Source organism: Hemitrygon akajei, chromosome 3 (assembly GCF_048418815.1).
Source record: "Hemitrygon akajei chromosome 3, sHemAka1.3, whole genome shotgun sequence".
NCBI classification, from domain to species: Eukaryota; Metazoa; Chordata; class Chondrichthyes; order Myliobatiformes; family Dasyatidae; genus Hemitrygon; species Hemitrygon akajei.
This window is the reverse complement of record NC_133126.1, coordinates 161,238,393-161,261,355: the sequence shown is the minus strand read 5'-3', so window position 1 is coordinate 161,261,355 and position 22,963 is coordinate 161,238,393. Positions and strand designations below refer to the sequence as shown.

Here is a 22,963-nt window from a genome sequence, read left to right as displayed (position 1 = left end):
TCACTGATCAGTCTCTGTCTTTAGACTTTTCCCCTCACTGACACATGGTTCACAGGCTTATCAGTGCTGCCATTCTTAAATAAAGGATCAACATTAGCTATCTTCCAGTCTTCTGCTATCTCGTCCGTCAACAACGAAGATCTCAAATCCATGATGTTAAATCCAGCATGGTCCCAGCAATCTGAGATAGATATCACCTAGTATAATTCTTCCAGCACCAGTACAGACTTGGTCCAGACCATTAACTTATCTCTCTGAAATCACTGTCCTCTTCTTCTAACTGCAGTATGTGGAGCTGGGGCACAATCTCAGGCTGAGGGCTAGATATTTTGGACTGTGGTGAAATATTTCTTGACACAGGAGGTTGTAAAGCTTTGGAATCTTTACAGCCAAGGTTCTCAGTATCATGTCTGGGTGGATAGATGTGGTGGTGATTTCCATGGGAACTGCAGCTGTCTGGCGAGATATGTCCTCCTGTTCCACCCCTTGCCTGTGGAGAGGAGTCCTGAAGGAACTCTTGGGCGGGTGCATTCAGCGCTCATACCAGCCTTAACAAATCGGTGAGTTGTCGACCCGCTGGGGAAAGGCTGCCACTCTCATCCCGCCCGTAGGTCTCTCGGATCTCTGCCAGGTTCTTTAAGACCTTGTCATGCCAATCTGTAGTTCCCTTGGGATGATGCAGACTTGCACCCTGCCAGGATGTACTGGAGGTTGGCATTGGTGGTATCACACAGGGGGCAGCTACCCTTACTGCCAAACCATGGGTGAAGATTTTGGGGGCAGGGCAAATTGTTGTAGTTTGCCCTGAAGAGGAACTCAAGTCTGGCTTGTGCGATCTTCCACACTCAGACCTATTGATGGTGCCTTCCCGTGTTCAAAAAACTGAGGCACAAAGGGAGTCATCCTGCAGGATTCCCTAAAGGTTAATTTTCAGGTTGAGTCTGTAGTGAGGAAGGCAAATGCGATGTTAGCATTCATTTCAAAAGGACTAGAATATAAAAAAAATATATATATATTTTTAAGGCAGATGTTGATAGATTCTTGAAGGGATACAGGGAAAAGGCAGGAGATTGGGGCTGAGGGGAAAATGGATCAGCCATGATTAAATGGTAGAGCAGGCTTGATGGGCCAAATGGCCTAATTCTGCTCCTGTATCTTATGATTTTATGGTCTTGTGTTGTCCAGCTTCCCTGGTGGTGCTGTGCCACAACGTTCGCCAGTGGAATTCATCAGCAGAGTGCAGATTTGTGCTCGGTAAGTAAACATTACACAGACGAATACTGACAAATTGCCTGCACTAGGCAAGAGAGTCACCATTTGCTTGAATGGAAAAGGAACAACAATCAGCAATTAAAGAGCTCATTGGAAAAGATTAAGACCTATTTGAAGTGTCATTACATCAGCTGACACGATGTGTCTAAATCTTAAACTTATTGTACTGCTGTTGTGCTGTTTTAAGTTCATGTTTATAACTGCAAATAGTTTACATATTTCTCCAATTGCTGGTGTTATTCAAGAAATGCCACAGAATGACAGTAGAAGGTTGAAAAGAGGAAAACAGCAAAATAGTCTCCAATATGATCTTTGTCAACACTTGCGGGTGTGTGGGCAACTGATCAGTCAATGTAAATTGTACAGAGCCCACTGTCCCTTTTAAAACTCTGCTTCTGTTTGCAATGGGAAATAAACATTTTATTACAGAAGTTAAATGAAAGTCTGCATTAGTTTAAATTTACCTTGTTCAGTAAGAGGGTCACAGGGGATATAACAGCAGAAAATGTTTTATTTGTGCATGTCATTGGGAATACCAATGCCTAATGGGCACATCTAAAGAAGTTAGTATTGCATTTAACCAAGATTTTCAAAAGGATATACTTAAAACTAATGGCAGCCATCCTGCTGCAATCATGTATTGGTAGCCTCATAGACTGGTTCATATTGAACAAGATGTCCATCCAAGCTAATTGGAAAACTTGACAACATTACAGAACTCACATTGTCAGTGTAGTTGATGAAATTTTATATTAAAGAAAAGATAACAAGACATTCAAAAACATTGTTATTTCCTTGATTAAACAAACATCTTTAATACCCAGGTAACAACAACACATACAAAATGCTGGTAGAACACAGCAGGCCAGGCAGCATCTATAGGGAGAAGCGACGTTTCGGGCCGAGACCCTTCATCAGGACTTTGTGTTTGCTCTTTAATACCCAGGTGTTTATCAAATGAGGAAATACAGTAGCAGGCACTGTAATGTGGCAAGCAAATTTATCAAGAGTTATCAGAAGCAGAGGATCTCATTCTGCTCTTTCACAGCTATGCTGACAGTAATTAGTGACAAGGTTGTTTCAATCCCTGTCTCAGGATATTGCTCAGTAACTATTCAAGTAGATTATAAAATGCTCGATTGTTGTTTTTAATCCTGGGGAGGAAGTGGTTTAAAATTGTTCAGGTAAGTCATGACCAGCAACCCATACAAGAGATTGGCTTGATATTCAACATTCTATTCGTACCAACATTTCACAGCAGCACCATTCTAACATTCAGCAGACAGTTTCTACAGCAATAGCAAAGAAGTATTAGAATAAAAGGGCAAGATGAAGATTAAGACCTAAACCAAAGAAGATCATTTGTGGAAGAATTTTAACCCAACTTTAACCCAAATACACAATTGCTCTGTTCAATTAAGGTGATTGAGATGGACTGTAATTCCCACTGTGGTCAAACTTTTCAGGGCTGGGGACTTGCCTGATCACAAAACGTGCCAGAAAGTCCACTATCATTGTAGATAAATTGTATTAAAAAACCTGTTTCACCAGATAATTGCTCTTGACAAAGGTAAGGAAGAATGCCAAAATATGGTGGCCTGCACAGCTGTCAATGGCTCAGGGGAAGAGAACACTCTTTGATGCTCATATTCAGGTTAATTGTTTAATTAACTTATTTAAGCAAGATCTTTATTTGCCGCAGTGGTAATCAGACGAAATTTGCTAGAAAGTCTTGAAGTTATGATATTGTAACCATTAGTTCCCCTTGTCCTCGCCTACCACCCCACCAGCCTCCAGGTCCAACGTATAATTATCCGTAACTTCCGCCACCTCCAATGGGATCCCACTACCAAGCACATCTTTCCCTCCCCCCCCCCCCCTTTCTGCTTTCCACAGGGATCGTTCCCTACGTGACTTCCTTGTCCACTCGTCCCCCCCATCCCTTCTCACCGATCTCCCTCCTGGCACTTATCCTTGTAAACGGAACAAGTGCTACACCTGCCCTTACACTTCCTCCCTCACTACCATTCAGGGCCACAGACAGTCCTTCCAGGTGAGGCGACACTTCACCTGTGAGTCGGCTGGTGTGGTATACTGTGTCTGATGCTCCCGGTGTGGTCTTTTATATATTGGTGAGACCTGACGCAGACTGGGAGACCGTTTCGCTGAACAACTACGGTCAGTCCGCCAGAGAAAGCAGGATCTCCCAGTGGCCACACATTTCGACATCCCATTCCCATTCTGATATGTCTATCCATGGCCTCCTCTACTGTCAAAATGAATCCAAACTCAGGTTGGAGGAACAACACCTTGTATACCAGCTGGGTAGCCTCCAACCTGATGGCATGAACTTCTCTAACTTCCGTTAATGCCCCTCCTCCCCTTCTTACCCCATCCCTGACATACTTAGTTGTTTGTTTTTTTTCCTCTCTCTCTGCCCATCACCCTGCCTGTTCTCCATCTCCCTCTGGTGCTCCCCCCTCCCCTTTTCTTTCTCCCGAGGCCTCCCGTCCCATGATCCTTTCCCTTTTCCAGCTCTGTATCACTTTTGCCAATCACCTTTCCAGCTCTTAGCTTCATCCCACCCCCTCTGGTCTTCTCCTATCATTTTGCATTTCCCCCACCCCCCACTACTTTCAAATCTCTTAGTATCTCTCCTTTCAGTTAGTCCTGATGAAGGGTCTTGGCCCGAAACGTCGACAGCGCTTCTCCCTATAGATGCTGCCTGGCCTGCTGTGTTCCACCAGCATTTTGTGTGTGTTGGGGAATAGTCCATCTGGTTCAGGTTACTTATCCACCTTCAGATCTTTCAGCTTCCCAAGCACCTTCTCCCTAGTATTAGCAATGCAATCACTTCTGCCCCCTGACACTCTTGACCTTTTGGCATACTGCTTGTGTCTTCAACAGTGAAGTCAGGTGCAAAATATATATTTAGTTTGCCCATCATTTTCTTGTCCCCCGTTGCTAGGCATCTCCAAAAAAAGGCCTACACCTGACATTAAATGGCATTACCCTCAACACTGTTGAGGGCAAAGTGACCACGTGATTGATATCCCATTCACTACCCTCACTATTCTTTTTCTCCAGCCAGGCAACAGCAGTTAGCACAGCTGCCGCAATGCCCCTGAGAGTCAGGTTCGATATTCACCTTGGATGATCTTCCTATGATTATATTGGTTTCTTCTGGTTTTGTTGCATGTAAGAACATAAGAAATAGGAGCAGGAGTCGGCCATCTGGCCTGTCGAGCCTGCTCCGCCATCAAATAAAATCATGGCTGATCTGGCCATGGACTCATCTCGACCTACCCGCCTTTTCCCCATAACCCTTAATACCCCTACTATGCAAAAATCTATCCAACCTTGTCTTAAATATATTTACTGAGGCAGCCCCCAGTGCTTCATTGGGGAGAGAATTCCACAGATTCACCACTCTCTGGGAAAAGCAGATCCTCCTCTTATCTGTCTTCAATCTACTCCACCGAATCTTGAGGCCATGTCCCCTAGTTCTAGTCTTGTGTACCAGTGGAAACAACTTTCCTGCCTCAATCTTATCTATCCCTTTAATAATTTTATATGTTTCTGTAAGATCTCCTCTCATTCTTCTGAATTCCAGGGAGTACAGTCCTAGGTGAATCAATGCCAATTGGTTACTGTAAGAGCCCTGAGTGTAGATGTGATAGGAGAATTGAGGGTTTGTGGGCTGAATTTATTTGGCTGCTAGAGAAAAACTAGGATCAGTGTAGGATTATCCTGGATATTTAATGTGGACTCGTTACATGGAAGAGCCTGTTCTACTGCAATATGGTTCAATGACTCAATCTACTGTATGATTATGGAGAGTCAGCATGGCTTTGTGAAGGGCAGGTCATGGTTCACTAGCCTGATTAAATTCTTTGACAATGTGACAAATCACATTGATGAAGGTAGAGTGGAGGATGTGGTGTAAATGGATTAGTGTGTTTCATAGGGTTCCCCATGGTAGGCTAATTCAGAAAGTCAGGAGGCATGGGATCCATAGAAACTTGGCTGTGTGGATACAGAACTTGCTTACCCACAGAAGGTAGAAGATGGTAATAAAAGGAGTGTATTCTGCCCAGAGGTTGGAGACCAGTGGTGTTCTGCAGCAGTTTCCTTCTGGACCTGTGCTCCTGATTATTATAAATTTCTTGGATGAGGAAGTGGAAGGGTGGGTTAGTAAATTTGTAGATGATGAAAATGTTGATGGACTTGTAGATAGTGTGGAGGGTCATTGTTGGTTGCAATAGCGCATAGACAGGACGTAGAACTGAGCTGAGAAGTCACAGATGGTGTTCAACCTGGTAAAGTATGAAGTGATTCATTTTAGAAGGTCAAATTTGAAGGCAGGATACTGTATAGGTATAATGGCAGAATTCTTGGCAGTATGGAGGATTAGAAGGATTTGGTGTCCATGTTCATAGATCCCTCAAAGTTGCTGCGCAAGTTGATAGGGTGGTTAAGAAGGTGTGTTGGCCTTTATTAGATGGGGAATTAGTTCAAAAGCCGCACGGTAATGTTGTGTTTCTGAAGAATCCTAGTAGGCCACACTTGGAATATTGTGTTCAGTTCTGGTTACCTCATTGTAGGAGGGGTAAAGAAGCTTTAGAAAGGTTTCAGAAGAGATTGACCAGGATTCTGCTGACACAAGAGGGCACATTTAACTGTGAGCATCATGCATGCCAACATTTCAGGGTTTAAGTTGTGGCAAGTGGTCCACAGTTATCCTGAAGAAATTATATTAAAATGGTTCTACCAAGAAGAAATGGAGTTAGCAGAAGGTTTCCCATCTCTGCTCTCCCAAATATCAGCAGTTGTGGAAACAAGAGCATTATAGTAAAGATGTTGAAGTTTTAGAGAGGATGCAGAGTGGATTTGCCAGGATGCTGCTGGGTCTACAGGTCATGTCTTATGAAGATACTTTGAGAGATGTACAAGATGATAAAAAAACAGAGTGGATAACCAGAGACATTTTCCCCAGGATGGAAATGACTAATACTAGGTGTGACGTAAGGTGATAGGAGGAAAGTATAGGTGGGATGTCAGAAGTCCATTACATAGAGTGGTGGGTGCATGGAATGCTCAGTCAGGCATTTAAGAAACTCATAGATAGGCACATGGATGATAGAAAAATGGTGACCTCTACAGTAGGAAGGGTTAGATTGATGTCATTAGATTTAAATAATGGAACTGTATTCCCAACTGCATGGTGGGAATCCCATCACCAGAAGAAATGCTGTGGTTCTCGGAGGTGTAAATGTACCAATAGAACTTCCCGGCTGCTTATGCAGCAGAATGCTATCTTGTATGTGTGAGGACTAGGCCTAGGCCTGGGTGGCGCTGGTTTACAATCACCAGGAGGGGTATTGGAGATGATACACTCCAGAAGGGGTGATGTGGCACGGCACCCAGGCGGGAGTCGATGCTGCCCCACCCCCACAGTGTTTGCCTGGTAGAAGATGGCTTGAGTTTGGACTCTATTATTGAGTGACTGTATCTTTCTATTTTATGTAACCATCAGGTTCGGCTAGCAGCTTAATCTAGGAAAAGACAGCCCAGCAAAACTTGAGAAATCTTGTCTGTGTGGATGCTGTGTGATGTGTTCCCCTGTAACAAATCATTACCACAAAATAACAAACCGTACACAATATGCAACCGAACAATTGAGCTTTATAATTCTTAATTTGACTACAGGGTTAGTAAAGAAAACAAAAAAAAGATAAAGGGCCCATTCTCATGGAACAGTCTAATGTGCAAAATTGGAACTCACAGTTTTCCCGTCTGTTCGTTCTCCATTGATTTCCCCTCTGGCGTCGACTCCCGACCCCATTCCAAGTCCACTCTGTCCTGTACTCTACGACTTCCCCGTTCTGGCATCTTCTATCTCCATCTTCTACCAAACAAAAGACCTTCACTCAGGCACACGAGAAAGAAAAACACCTCCCCTCATTGGCTAGTGCACATTTCGAAGCCTCCATTATCTCTAGTCATAACCCAAACACTGCGCTACAGAGAAACCATTACATTAGCAGGGAAACCTTTCCCAGGTCGTTACACTCTCCCTCCACTAAATTGAGTCAGGTCTTCATGACTTTGAGATAATTTGCCAACCCTACGCTTTTGTCACCGAATTACCCATTTGCTCATTTACCAAATGTGATAGATGTTATCTTTCAGCTTAAACCATTTCAAAAAGGATTGATAGCCATTATATATAAATGGCTATTGAATTTACGAATGATGTCTATTGATAAGGTTAAATGTACTTGGGAATTGGAACTTCAAGAGTCACTTTCAGATGATCAATGGAATAAAATTTGTCATTTAGTTAACAATTCATCTATCTGCATCCGTCACTCCTAGATTCAGTTCAAGGTAGTACACAGGGCACATATGTCAAAAGATAATCTAGCGCATATTTTTTCTAACATAAATCCCACCTGTGACAGATGCAACACTGAGGTGGCTACCTTAACTCATATGTTTTGGTCCTGCATAGAGTTAAATAATTTTTGGAGAGATGTTTTTAGAACGTTATCAAAAGTCATAGCTTTGGACCTACAACCCAATTCATTTATGGCAATCTTTAGGATTACTCCAAAGGAAGCAGGAAATGTTTCTGCTTCCACTCAACGCATGATGGCTTTCTCAACTTTATTGGCTAGGAGAGCTATTCTATTGTACTGGGAGGATCCCAATCCACCTACCGTTTTTTCTGGCTCTCCTCCATTATGTCGTGTTTAAGTTTGGAGAAAATTAGGAGTCGGACGTTTGATACATCTTTTAAATTTGAGCAAATTTGGTGACCTTTTATTCAATATTGTCATATGATCCAATTCTTTTTACTTTTTCAGTTAATCTTTTTTTCTTCTCCGAGAAGTTTTAGATTTGACTAGAAGGATTGTTCCTTTTTTTTTACAACTGTATCCTCAAAATGGACTGCCCCGTCCCTTTTTTTCTTTTTTTTTGTTTTAGGTTAGTTTGGTGTTTTTTTCTCTCTCAATAACAGAGATTTTAGAGTCTTTTTTTAATGAATTGTTAAGTGGAGATGTGATTTTTTTCCCTTTATATTAGATTAATACTATATATGATTTTGACAGTGTATATTCCTTTGTACTAATATTGAAATATGTATTTGAGATAACTTCTTCTCTGACTTGTATTTATCCTTATTCTTTTAAAGCAATAAAAAAGATTGAAAAGAAAAAAATTTCCAACCCTTCCTGCAAAACACAAAGTCCAACCCAGGTGTAAAATTTGGGGCCTCACTCTGTTCCTCCGGTGCTACATAGGCCTGCCTATCTGGTGGTCTCCTAATTCTCTGAGACCTCTGTTCCCCCTCACCCAACTCTTCAGGTTACGACACTACTGGGGATTTTTGTGATCTACCTGGCGAGGCCTCCCCTGGCCTATCACTTGTGCCCACCTGCAACTCGGACCCCTCTGTCCCTTAGCTAAGCCCCGCTTCTTCCCTTGCAGGGTGCTGCAGCAACCCAGGCTGTCCACAGATAGATCCCCCAATTCCACCTGACTCAGCGGGAGGCTCTTCCTCAGTCAATGGCTGTCCACAGATAGATCCCCCAATTCCACCTGACTCAGCGGGAGGCTCTTCCTCAGTCAATGGCTGTCCACAGATAGATCCCTCAATTCCACCTGACTCAGCGGGAGGCTCTTCCTCAGTCAATGGCTGTCCACAGATAGATCCCCCAATTCCACCTGACTCAGCGGGAGGCTCTTCCTCAGTCAATGGGGAGTTAGCGATAGGCAGCATACACCACACATCCGGGTCCTCATCCTCCGAATCAGTATCCCTCTCCGGGGTGGAGGCTGGCTTAACCTCTCCTGCTGTTAGCCCTGCAGTTGCCCCGTGTCTCTGCAGATTCCTCTTTCTTGGTGTAAGCTCCATGTCGGGCTCTGGATCAACCTACACCTCTTGTCTCAGAGGCAGAAGGTGGTTCCGATGGAGAATCATGACAGCCCCATTTCCATCATTCGGTTTCACCTGGAAAACTGGTAGGTTTGGCATCTGACTCTCCACCACATGGGGCATAGCCACCCAGCGGTCAGCCAACCTATGCTTGGCAGGTAGCCCAAATTCCTTTTGAGGATGGTCCCCAGGCAGGAGTTGGGAGAACCTTGCCTTTTGGTCATAGCTCCTCTATTCCCTTGATTCTGCTTGGCAGTCATGACCCCAGTTAATTCATAAGCCCTTTTCAGCTCCCTTCTCTTATCAGACACATACTTCAGATAAGTCTTTGGTGGTAAGACACCCAAAACAAAGTTTTGTCAGTCAGTCCCAAAACAAAGGTCAATGGGCAACCTCGCCTCGCGCCCAAACATCAGATAGAATGGTGAGTACCCGGTAGCTTCATTTCGGGTACATTTGGCTCGAAGGGCCGAATGGTCTACTTCTGCACCTATTGTCTATTGTCTATAGTTGTAACTGTGGCCCAGATGTCCAATATTTTGAATCAATCTGCACTTCTTTGCTGATCTCCAAGGTCCCGAGCATGTCTAGCAAGGTCCGATTAAACCTCTTGGGCTGTGGATTACCCTACATATGATAGGGAGTGGTCCTCGATTCCTTGACTCCAAACATGCCCAGTAACACATGAATGAGCCTGCTCTCGAAATCCCATCCCTGATGACCATGTATCCACCTGGGGAGGCCAATAATAAATGAAATACTTCTTCCATAATACTTTGTCCACCGTGGATGCCCTCTAGTCCTTGGTAGGGAAAGCCTGTGCATACCTGGTGTAGTGATGGGTGCTGACTAAGACATTTGCCATGTTGCTGGCATCGGTTCTATTGACAGGAAATCCATACACACCAGGTCCAGGGGCTCCGCACTCTACAAGAGGGACAAGGGAGCTGCTTGTGCAGGCAGTGTGTTCCGCTGTATGCATCAAATGTGTGACTTGTAGTATTCTTCAACCTCTGACTTCATTCAGGGCCAGTAAAACCAATCTCTGATCAATCCATAGGTCTTTTCAACCCCCAAATGTCCAGAATCATCATGAAGTGACTTCGACATAATCCTCCAGTACTTCTCCAGCAGAACCAGCTGGGAATGTCGATGCCGATCCGGAGGTGATGTGATAGGATCTGGTTCCTCAACTCCAATCTGAGCCATTCTCTCAGTAATGGGGGCATTGGGGCATGTTTCATCTTCTCCGCCTGAGCCATGTCTCTCTTCTTGATCGCTGACCAAGTAGTACTGATGCGCAGGTCATCTCACTGAGCAGCTGCCACTCCCCCAGAACTCAATTCAAGCAATTAGTTTGTCTTCAGAGCAGCCAGGTTACAGTAAACAGGTGGAATGGCATCATCAAAAGTTCCCAATTGATCCACCACTTGGGCCTGCCCCTCCTTTGCCTGTGCCTTCACTGTGAGGGCAAACTGACACATGGCCTTTACCCTCGGGGCAGGAACGCTCTCCCACTCCTTGTCCCTGTCCATTCCCTCATGTACCCATTGGGACAAAGCATCTGCATCAGTGTTCCTGCTTCCCGGCTGGTACTTCAGGCTAAAATCATAGACAGACAATGCCTCCAACCACTGATGGCCTGTGGCATCCAATTCTGACGAGGTCAGGGTATACCTGAGGGGATTGTTGTCCGTCCTCACCTCAAACTTGGCACCATAGAGGTAGTCACTCAGCTTATTCACCAGAGCCCATTTCAAAGCCAGAAACTCCAATTTGCGCATGGGATAGTTTTTCCTCAGAGGGCAACAGACTCTGGCTGACAAATGCAGCGGGGCTCAACCTGGTGCTCCGATCTTGATACAAGATGCCCCCCAAAGCTCTCTCAGTTGGCATCGATTTGCAGTAGATTTGGTAATTGGGGGTCTGCAAAAGCCAACACCGGCGCCTGGGTCAGCAGCTCCTTCAGCGACTGAAAGGCCTCTTCACATTTCCCATCCCACCTCGGTCCAAAGGGCTCCAATGGATTAAGATACTCTTTATTCTCCTGTCCCTTTCTTCCCCAAGGGAGGGTAACCACACAGAAGCTGATTCAAGGGGTGACACACTTTGGTGTAGCCCTTCATGAACCACAGAACCCGAGGAATAAGAGCAAAGCGCTCACAGTCTGGGGTCTTGCCCGGGGGTCACCGCCTCTGTCTTAGCCGCATCTGTAGTTACTCCATCTGTGAGACTACGTGACCAACATAGCTAACAGATGACTTGCAGAACTGGCACTTGTCCAGGGAATGTTTTAACCCTTCAGCTTTCAGGTGGCCCCGCACCTTCAGCAGCCTCACTTCATGTTCTTCCAAGGTGGATCCAAATACTATGAGGTCATCCAGATACACCAACACCTCAAGCAAATTCGTATCCCCCACCGTCTTCTCCATGACCCACTGGAAGGTTGCAGGGGCTCCTGATATGTCCTGGGGTATCCTTTCGAACTGGAAAAATCCTAGAGGAAATATAAATGCCCTCTTCTCTTTGTCAGCCTCTCTCATGGGGATCTGGTCATATCCACTCCTCAAGTCCAGCACACTGAACCACTTTGCATCACTCAGACGGGCCAGCACGTCTTCGATTCTCGGAACCATATGTAGGTCAGGAGGGTATGCCTGTTCAGAATCCTATAGTCCACACACATTCGTACCTTCCCGTTCTTCTTTCGGGCCACTACCACTGGGGACACAAAGGGGCTTCAGGACTCGGTGATGATCCCAGCTTCCTTCAACTTACACAAATGCTGCTGAACTTCTTCCATCTCTGCAGGGGCCAGTTGGTGCAACCTTTCTCTGTACGGTGTGTCCTCGGTCACCCAGATAGTGTGATGAGTGTTCTTGGAACAACCCACATCAAACTCATCAGTGGAAAAGACACCTCCCAGCTTCAACATCTTCTCTACCAGCCTCCTCTTCCAACTGGCAGGAACCGGGGAGTTCCTGAAGTTGAATGACTCAGTGGTCAACTTTCCCCCTTTTTCCCATAGTTTCTCCCCGGCTTGTCTCACAGGACACTAGACAGTACTGTTACCGGGAACTGATGTGCCAGAGACATCCCCCACTTGAAGGTGACCTCCCTCCAGTAGTGTTCCTGACAATCACTGCCATCCTGCTCGCCTGCACAACTGAGGGCTTCTACAGTTCAGGCCTCACCAGTACCCCAGCAGGAAATCCCAACTCCTCCACGTGATCTTCTGGAGCGTCCACAAAGAGGGCTTTACCCTCAGGCACTCTGGGAAACTTGGGGGTCCCCATTACTCTCGCTACAACACCGGGCCGTACCACCATTGGCTTCGACAGGGTGAACTATACAGTCCCTTATTTAAATTCAGTATCCGGCCCAATGCTGCCACACACTTCCTCAAAAGCAGCTCAAAACACTGGGTGCACGGACATTGTCTCCAGAAAGCTCTCACCCACCTTCTCCTGACGCATGTTCTGAAACCCCACCAGGAGCTCCAGTGGGCTTCCAGTCGGACCAAAAGCATTGTCCAGTGCTTGCAAATAATTGACAGCTGTCACTATGGGATAATTTAACCTGACAGTTCTGACAATGTCAGTGGCCTGCCCATTCAAACTTACAACCAATCTCTATCGCTTTTCATTATCCAAGCACTGCCACTCATCTAACAACAGAGAAGGCCTTGCCCTTAGGCATTCCGGGAAATTTGGGGGTCCCCATCAGTCTTGTTACTTCTCTGCGCTGTAACACTATAGGCTTCGACTGGGTGAACCACACAGTCTCTTGTCTAAAGTCAGTATCTGGCCCAAAGTAGCCACACACTTCCTCAAAAGCAGCTTGAAACACTGGGTGCATGGACAATGTCCCCAGAAAGCTCTACCCAGCCTTCTCCTTGCAGGCCTCCATGAGCCTTCTCACCAGAGGAGTGTTGGTCTCCACCAGGATTGATAAGCCGCCCTTCTCAATGGGGTCCGGACAAACCAGCACCAACGTATCAAGGACCTCAGACACTCCCACATCAGCCTCCGAAAACTCCAGTTTACTGACAAGTAACCGTCCTATGGATAATCACCAGTACTATGACCCCAGATCTCTAGTGCACTGAATGATGTCAATGGGAAATGCGTCAGATACCCCGGTCGTAAAATGAACAGTACAGCAACGTGACCTGTGACCCAGTAGCATAAATACTCTCTATCCGTAGTGATACACTGGAGCATGGCCCCACTAAGCCTTCAGGAATACAGTCTTTTGCTTTCAGAGGTTCCTTTGTACATTGCTGGGATCGTGTCCCCCCAGAGACACCAGGCCGTTCCCTCATTGGGTCTCCTGTAAGTTTTCTGAACGACTCTCTCTGCTTAGGTTATCCGGAGGCTCAGTCTCCTTCTCGCATGACACTGGCTGCTAGCAGCCCTCTGCATTGTTTGTCCCCTTAAAGGATCTAACCCCCCACCCCCCATCAGCTCCATCAAATGGGGAGGGGTCACACCCGCTGATAACAGCTGAGATATCTCAGTTTTCAACTCTGCCACAATCTCTTTTACCGCTCCCTGGGGCAGGCTATTTGTGGTCACTTCACCACAGGGGATGACTGTGCCCTGCTGACTGAGGCCGCCCGCGCCTCTGACTCATTCTCCTCCTCTTATACTTCTCTGATCAGATCAACAAATGAGGGAGGGGGACTCATCTTGCGAGACATTCGGAGACCCCAAGTGATCAGGTCCTGGGATTGGGTGCCCTTTGCTATCTGGTCCATTCTTAACTGATCCACCTCATCGCCTGAATGGCCCCTTTGTGCCACAAGCAGTTTAGCTGCCTCTCTAGCTGAAAAATGTGAGCAGGAAGCTTCTCTCCCTTCTCCTGATGCATGTTCAAAAGCCCTACCATGAGCTCCATTGAGCTTCCTGTCGTGCCAAAGGCATTGTCCAGTACTTACATGTAATTGACAGCTTTCACTACAGGAATCCGTAACCTGATGGCTCTCACAACATCAGCGGCCTGCCCACTCAAACTCCAAACCAATCTCTGTCGCTTTACGTCATCAGAGCACTGCCACTCATCTAACAACTGAGAGGTCTGCTCTGCCCTAGTTTCATTCTCCTTCTCCCCTTTAGGGGTGGACATTATTCCAGAGAATAGGTGGAAGCTACCATAGCTGGGACTTTAGACCAGGGCATTTTCCCGTTTATTCACCAGAGAGGTAAGGGCGGATACTACCTCAAAATTCTCACTCTGCTCTGGAGGACGGGAACTAATTAGACATTCCAAATCCGACCACTCCTTCCTCTCACTCCTCAGAAACGATAGAACCCCATCCTTGAAATCTCCACCCCCAGCTATGGGAAACTCAACTTGTGATTCGGCCCACCCTGCTGCTTCTACATCATTGCTGGTCTGCATTAAAACGAGAAATGCACCCACCGTTTTATCAGACTTCCACCCTGCAGTCACAACTTTAACAGTAGTTAACAAGCAAATTAACAATTCACCCAGAGTATGAATATCTACCCCACTGGTTCAATGCTCAGGGTAATCACACAGCATCCAATGAAATCAATCCCGGACGAGCCCCTACAATTGTAACCCTCAGCTTTGGCTAGCGGTGTAATCTAGAGGAAGACAGCCTGTGGCTTGCCCAAACTGAAGAGATCTTGTTTGGGTGGATGCTGCATGATGTGTTCCCCGTTACAAATCAGTACCACAAAGTAACAAAACGTACACAATACGGAACTGAACAATTCAGCTTTATAATTCTTAATTTGACTATATGGTTAGTAAAGAAAACAAAAAAAGATAAAGGGCCCATTCTCATGGAACAGTCTAATGTGCAATGTTGGCGCTCACGGTTTTCCTGTCTGTTCATTCTCCATTGAGAATACATTTTAGTTCATTTGAGTAAGATAAATATGAAATATTGAAGTGTTCTCATATCAGCTTTGACGCCCATGTACTGACCAATCATTTCAATAACATGTTTTGACAAGACCTTTAGTTGCTATAGTGCTTATCAAATGAAGTATAGTAGAAAACACAGTAAAGAGGTAAACAACCTTATCAAGGGTTTTCAGAAGAAGAGGAGTTGTGACTTTCACAGATGTGCAAAGTAAATTGTGACAAGGTTGTTTAAATTCCTTTCTTCGGGTTATTGTTCACTAATATACAAATTATTACTTTAAGTCTTTTGAGGATTCATCATATGTAAATACTGAATTAAAAATGTGTAGATTAAAACTGTCTTTATGTTTTGCTTGAACCTTGTTTCCAACTCACCTTATGATGCCCCAAACTCTTATGATAAACTACTGCCACAACTCAAGAGTGGAATGGTCTTCAGCAGTCTGAACAAGTGCTGCTGCAAAAAAATTCATGAGCATCCTGGGCAAATCAGCCCACTCCTGCCTTCATTCAGCACTAAAGAGTCATTAGTATAAAGGGCATGCAGTGTTTTCGGTGCATACCATCTCCAAAATCCCCACCGTTACCTGCCTGGAATACTCTGATAGCACCTTTCAAATCTTCAACAGGGGCAGCAGAGACACGGGATCACCATCGCCTGCAGATGTTCCTCTAATTAGACACTTTCTTGGCCTGATACTCACAACGAGATTCACCTACAATGAGATATACTCATAGAACCATAGAACACTACAGCACAGTACAGGCCCTTCAACCCTCCATGTTGTGCCAACCCATATAATCCTTAAAAAAAGTACTAAACCCACACTACCCCATAACACTCCATTTTTCTTTCATCCATGTGCCTGTCCAAGAGGCTCTTAAATACCCCTAATGTTTTAGCCTCCACCACCATCCCTGGCAAGTCATTCCAGGCACTCACAATCCTCTGTGTAAAAACTTACCCCTGATGTCTCCCCTAAACTTCCCTTCCTTAATTTTGTACAATATGCCCTCTGGTGTTTCCTATTGGTGCCCTGGGAAACAGGTACTGACTATCCAACCTATCTATGCCTCTCATAATCTTGAAACATTCTGGAATACGTTGAATAATATGAAACGTACTGGAATCATTCCAGTGAGGAAGGATGCTAGTTGTATTGTGCTGTTATGAACCCCATAACTGGGTCACTTACCAGCAAAGATAGAGAGGTCCGCTGAAGTCTGATGGTACCATTTTTAAACGTTTTTATTTATAAAGGGGCACAAAAGTAAGGTTAATACAAACATTCAGATAATATACGTCGTCAATACTCAATCTAAAGCACGGGTATAGTAATAATCAACAATTCGAAGTAGCTCTATCGTTTGTCTAGGGGTAAAACTATTGTCCGATGGAAATATAAAAAGTCTTGCCAGTTCATAAAGGCTTTTAGCCGTTTGAGGGACCGCTGGGTGTTCACGGGTTGGAGAGAGAAAATAAACTTGCCAGCCTGTTGGACTCAAATCGTGGAATCGGGAACGTGAGTTCCCCATTGTCAGTTCGGAATCCTTTTCGGGGTTATTAGCCACTCGATTCCCTAGCTAGGGGATCCAAATCACACGTGGCTCCCGAGCAGCTTCCCGTTCTTACGGGAGCGATGAGCGATGGTGTCTCTGTCTGGTGCGTCGCTGGAGTACCGCCTCCTGCAGTCTCCATTTTATCATGGCTGGCAGATTTGAAAATGTCAATCAAGGTAGGGTGATACAATCCCCACCCCACATTGCCCGAGGGTGTCCATGTCCCTGATAGCTGGCACGTACTATAGAGTTGCAATTCACACAGGTGCCTCTAAAAACAATGGTCAAATCCGTTGCATTGTCTCTCACTTCCTGGGTCCAAGACCCGAATTAATAGCGATCTTGCGATTCTCCAGAAGGAGGGGGCTGGTCCCGCACCCTTCGGCCCCTCAGAGCTGTGGTACATTCATAACAGTGCGCAGTGGAGAAATTGTACTCATTCTTCATAGAACAGAGAGGGTTGAGCTTTTTATAGTAATATCTAACATTATACAAATTCTGGACAGAAAGGACAACGAGAATTTACTCAAATCAGGAGGACGGTCAAGAATCTGAAAGTAAAAGCTGAATGGCAGAAGAACCAAAACTAGCATGAGGAAAAGTGTCAGTGTGCATTGAATAGTGGGATCTGCGACGTGGAGTCAGAGGGAGGAGTGAATGGAAATGGATGAATTTTGAGAGGTTAAAAAAATCACTTCTGCGGAGAGAGGTCGGGAAAGGGGGGAACTGGGTTTTCCTGCAGAGCTAGAGTAAACATGAGCAGATTTTTTTGGTTTCTGATTCCCAGTACCCCCTAAAACAGCACAAATCAAATGAATGCTGGCTGCCCTAATGGAAAATTGTTGCTAATTTATTGTTTCTCTCATTGGGTTCCTGTTCTTGGCTCAGGATTGGTTTGCCCATTGAAGCAGGGAAATGATGTTATGGTGAAGGAACCATGGTTGACAAGTGATATGGAACATCTAGTAAAGAGGAAGAAAGAAACATACTTAAGGTTTAGGAAGCATAAATCAGACAGGGATCTGAGGAGTTATAAAGTGGCCAGGAAGGTGCTTAACAAGGGACTTAGGACAATGATAAGGGGATATCTAAAGGCCTCAGTGAGTATGATTAAAGAAACCAACAAGGCGTGATATATGTACATGAAGAAGGTAGGACTTCTGATGGTAGGACTGATGAGGGAAAATAGAGGAAATGTGTCTAGAGTCTGATAAAATTTAATCTGTGTTATTATTTAAAGACTGATATAAAATTAAATAATGACCTTATTCCATAAATATTTTCTAAATATACTTATCGTCTCTTTTACTTCACAGGAACATGACTTCCAAATGGTTTTTGGGTATTCTGACTCTGTGCACTTTTGCGACTTGCTCTTCTGATTGTGAATTCCAAAAAGAAGTCTTTGTTTGTAACAAAAGATCCATGAAGGAAATGCCAGTGAATATACCTACCAATATAACTGAAATACACGTGATGAATACTAATATTAACACATTAAGATCTGGAGCCTTTAAGAATTATCCTGCAACAGTGAAGAGGATTGATTTTATGAATAATTTAATATCAACAATAGAAATTGGGGCCCTGGATGGTCTCAGTAATCTCACTCATCTTGAGGTAGACGGTAGCCCACTGGAAACATTGAATGTTGGGGTTTTTGACAACTTTCCACAACTGAAGAATCTCTTCTTGACAACAAATCGTATTAAGAATCTAGAAAAGGGATTATTTAATAAACTTCTGAAATTAGAGGAACTGCGTTTGTTTGACAATGGGTTACGTGAGATTCCAAGTGGAATATTTGACAAACTTTCACAGCTTCAAAAATTGCATATAGGAGGAAATCAGATAAAGAATCTTCCTGCACGAATATTTGATAATGTTAGAAAACTCAAAGTTCTTCGACTTCACAATAATCAGATTGCTAATCTTACAATAGGTATTTTTGACCATCTCTCAGAACTCACTGAGCTTTCTTTGGGTAGGAATAGTATTTCACATCTCCCATCTGACATTTTTTCTAAACTTATTATGTTAGAAAAGTTGTATTTGGAGTTGAACTCCATCACAGAACTTCCTGAAGGGATTTTGAACAATTTGACAGAATTATCTCGCTTGAAACTGGACTCTAACATAATCTCCAGTCTTCCTGCTAATGCATTTGAATTCACTTCAAAACTCATTGAACTTTCCTTGACAGAAAACAAACTTCTCACTCTTCCTGATAATGTGTTCAGTAAACTGTCTAACCTGACTAAACTTCGACTGAGCAAGAACCAGATCTCAACTATTGGAAAGAAAGCTTTCAGTGGCCTTAAGCAATTGAGTGATCTTCAGCTGCAAGGAAACAATATTAGCATGTTGGACAATGAAGTTTTTGAAGAATTATCCAAGTTGAAAAAGCTGAATCTTGCCAATAATCAGTTGTCTAATATACCTAATGGAACCTTTAATAATTTGCGATTTCTTTCTTCCCGTGGACTCGACCTGCAGAATAACCCCTTTGTTTGCGACTGTCAATTAATATACCTGAGAAAGTGGATGAAGTCAAATGAAAGGAAAGTAAAATCAGCGAGTAAATTGTTATGTGACAGTCCTGTTGATACAGCTGGAAAGCCTATTCTAACTTTAAAAGAGGAAGAATTTATCTGTTTAACTACAACGGCACTAACCACTATTCCACAAGTTTCAACTTTGATGACTACTTTATTAACTGCTGTGAATACCTTTACAACAGAAGGAATTATCACACCAGAAACTTCAAATCCTATTGTGACTACAGTGTTATCTACTCCCAGTACAACAGAACTCACAACAGAATAGACATCCACAGCTGGCCTTTCAACACATAATAGGTAAGTTCTCAGGGTCAAAGAGTGTGTATGCTAGGTTACTATAGGAAGTGAGAGAAGATATTGCTGCACCTCTGGTGTTGATCTTTGCATCCTCACTTGCATAGGAATAGTACCAAAAGACTAGAGGGTGGTAAATATGATTCCTTTTTTCACGCAAGGTATTAGGGAAAATCCTGGAAATTATGGACCAGTAGGTCTTACATCAGTGTAGGCTGACTATTGGAGAGGATACCCTGAGACAGAGTTTATGAGCAGCTGGAGAAGCATAGGTTGGTTAGGGTCTGCCAGCATGGCTTTGTAAGGGCTGGTTTGTGCCTCATGAGCTTGATCAAATTCTTTGTGGAATTTGCAAAACAAAGTGGGTATGGTGTTTGTGGATTTCTGTATGACATTTGACAAGGTTCCTGATGGTAGGCTCATTCAGAACATTAGAAGGCATGAGCTCAAAGATGTGTGGATTTAGAATCTTCTTGCCCAGATAAAGTGGTGGATGGTAGCAGATGGAGCACATTCTGTCACGAGGTTGAAGATGAGTGGTGTCCCACAGGGATCTCTTCTGGGACCACGGCTTTTTAATGATTTTTGTAATGACTTGGATGAGAAAGTGGAAGGGTGATTAGTAACTTTACAGATGATACAATGGTTGGTGGTGTTTTAGATAGTGTAGAGGGTTGTTGTAGTTTACAAAGTGACATTGATAGGTTGCAGAAATGGGCTGAGAAGTTCAAACTGAAAAAGTGATGATTGATTTGGAAAGTCAAGCATGAAGTCCAAGTACAGGGTTAATGGCAGAAATTTTGACAGTGTGGAGAAACAGAGGGATCTTGAGAATCACACACATAGATGCCTTAAAAATTGCCACTTAAGTTGATATAGTTGTTGAGAACTTGTATGGTGTGTTGGCCTTCAATCATCGACGGCTAGAGTCAAGAACCGTAGGGCTATGTTGCTGTGCTATATAAATGGGGTATTGTGTTCAGTTTGGGTTCCTCATTATTGGAAGATTTAGAGAGGGTGCAGAAGGGATTTACCAGAATGATGCCTAAATTAGAGAGAATGTTTTATTAGGATAAGTTGAGTGAAGTGAAGAATTTCTCCTTGGAGTGAAGGAGACTGAGATATGATTTGATAGAGGTTTATAAAATGGACAGCTAGCAACCTTTTCACAGGGTAGAAATGGCTAATACAAGAGGGCATATTTTTAATATGTTTGGAGGAAAGTGGTGGGGGAGTGGTGGATGTCAGATTTACCAGGTTGCTGCCATGGCGAGAGAGCATGTCTTATGAAGATACTTTGAGTGAGCTGGGCCTTCCCTCTTTGGAACAAAGGAGAATGAGAGGTGCTTGATAGAGATGTACAAGATTATAAGAGACATAGAGTGGATAGCCGGAGACTTCTTTCCAGGGTGGAAATCACTCTATGCAAGGGGGTATAAGTTTAAGGTGATTGCAGGAAAGTATTGGGGGGATGCCAGAATTCGGTTTTTGCACAGAGGCAGATACATTAAGGACCTTCACAACAAGCTGGAGGAACTCAGCAGATCAGGCAGCATCCGTGGAAATGAGCAGTCAATGTTTTGGGCCGAGACCTTCGCCCTGACTGCTCGTTTCCACGGCAGCATGTTGTACGTGTTGCTTTGATCCCAGCATCTGCAGTGTACTTTGTGTTTACATTAAGGACATTTAATAGATACATGGATGTAATAACAATGGAGGGCTATGTGGGAAGGAAGGGATATATCAATCTTGGAGTAAGTGGAAAAATCAACACAATATCATGAGTCTTAGGGCCTACTGGGCTATACTGTTCTCTGTTCTACATAGTTGAACCACAATGCATCTTACGTTTTACACAAACAATATGAAGAAAGTCACATTTCATGAGATTAGAGTACTGTATGACATTTTTCAATTGAATTGTTATTGGGAATACATTTGCCTGGTAAATTTTTGAGGAACTTCAGAGATGGCAAGAAATATAATCTGTATTATTATTTTTTAAAACTGATGCAAAATTAAATAATGACTTTATATTCTAATAGCTGTCCATTCCATAAATATGAAGTATTTATTTTCTAAACATACTTCTCATCTTTTTTACTTCACAGGGACATGATTTCCAAATGGTTTTTGGGTATTCTGACTCTGCACTTCTACGACTTGCTCTTGTGATTGCGAGTTCCTATATCAAATCTTTGTTTGTAATAAAGGACCCATGAAAGAAATGCCTGTGAATATACCTTCCAATGTTACTGAAATACATGTGATAAATACTAATATTAGCACATTAAGATCTGAAGCCTTTAAGAATTATCCTGCAACAGTGAAGAGGATTGATTTTATGAATAATTTAATATTGACGATAGAAATTGGGGCCCTGGATGGTCTCAGTAATCTCACTCATTTTGAGGTAGATGGTAGCCCACTGGAAACATTGAATATTGGGATTTTTTTCAACCTTCCACAACTGAAGAATCTCTTCCTGACAACAAATCATATTAAGAATCTAGAAAAGGGATTATTTGATAAACTTCTGAAATTAGAGGAACTGTGTTTGTTTGACAACAGCTTACACGAGCTTCCATGTGGAATATTTGACAAACCTTCACAGCTTCAAAAATTGCAAATAGGACGAAATGAGCTAAAGAATCTTCCTCCACGAATATTTGATAATGTTAGAAAACTCAAAGTTCTTCGACTTCACAGTAATCAGATTGCTAATCTCACAACAGGTATTTTTGACCATCTCTCAGAACTCACTGAGCTTTCTTTGGGTAGGAATAGTATTTCACATCTCCCATCTGACATTTTTTCTAAACTTATCATGTTAGAAAAGTTGTTTTTGGAGTCAAACTCCATCACAGAACTTCCTAAAGGGATTTTGAACAATTTGACAAAATTATCTCGCTTGAAACTGGACTCTAACATGATCTCCAGTCTTCCTGCTAATGCATTTGAATTCATTTCAAAACTCATTGAACTTTCCTTGACAGAAAACAAACTTCTCACTCTTCCTGATAAAGTGTTCAGTAATCTGTCTAACCTGCCTAAACTTCTACTGAGCAAGAACCAGATCTCAACTATAGGAAAGAAAGCTTTCAGTGGCCTTAAACAATTGAGTGATCTTCAGCTGCAAGGAAACAATATTAGCATGTTGGACAATGAAGTTGGTGAAGAATTATCCAAGTTGAAAAAGCTGAATCTTGCTAATAATCAGTTGCTAAAATGCCTAATGGAACCTTTAATAATTTGCGATCTCTTTCTTCCCGTGGACTCGACCTGCAGAATAACCCCTTTGTTTGTGACTGTCAATTAATATACCTGAGAAAGTGGATGAAGGCAAATGAAAGGAGAGTAAAATCAGCGAGTAAATTGTTATGTGACAGTCCTGTTGCTAAAGCTGGAAAGCCTATTCTATTTTTAAAAGAGGAAG

The 22,963-nt window shown here is 43.4% G+C and overlaps 2 protein-coding genes across 2 annotated transcripts in view; both read left to right on the top strand.

The window, feature by feature from the left end:
* LOC140725558 (uncharacterized) overlaps positions 1-21,743 on the top strand; it is a 27,034-nt gene extending 5,291 nt beyond the window's left edge. Inside the window, exons 2-4 of the mRNA XM_073041172.1 lie at positions 1,186-1,254; positions 17,989-19,530; positions 21,639-21,743. Coding sequence (XP_072897273.1) covers positions 17,993-19,498 — 1,506 coding nt within the window. The 5' untranslated portion in view covers positions 1,186-1,254; positions 17,989-17,992 and the 3' untranslated portion in view covers positions 19,499-19,530; positions 21,639-21,743. The remainder of the gene's footprint in view (positions 1-1,185; positions 1,255-17,988; positions 19,531-21,638) is intronic.
* On the top strand, positions 21,643-22,963 carry LOC140725562 (uncharacterized). Its single transcript, XM_073041177.1, has one exon. It carries the CDS (start codon positions 21,746-21,748, stop codon positions 22,844-22,846), a length of 1,101 nt encoding a protein of 366 aa, XP_072897278.1. The 5' UTR covers positions 21,643-21,745; the 3' UTR covers positions 22,847-22,963.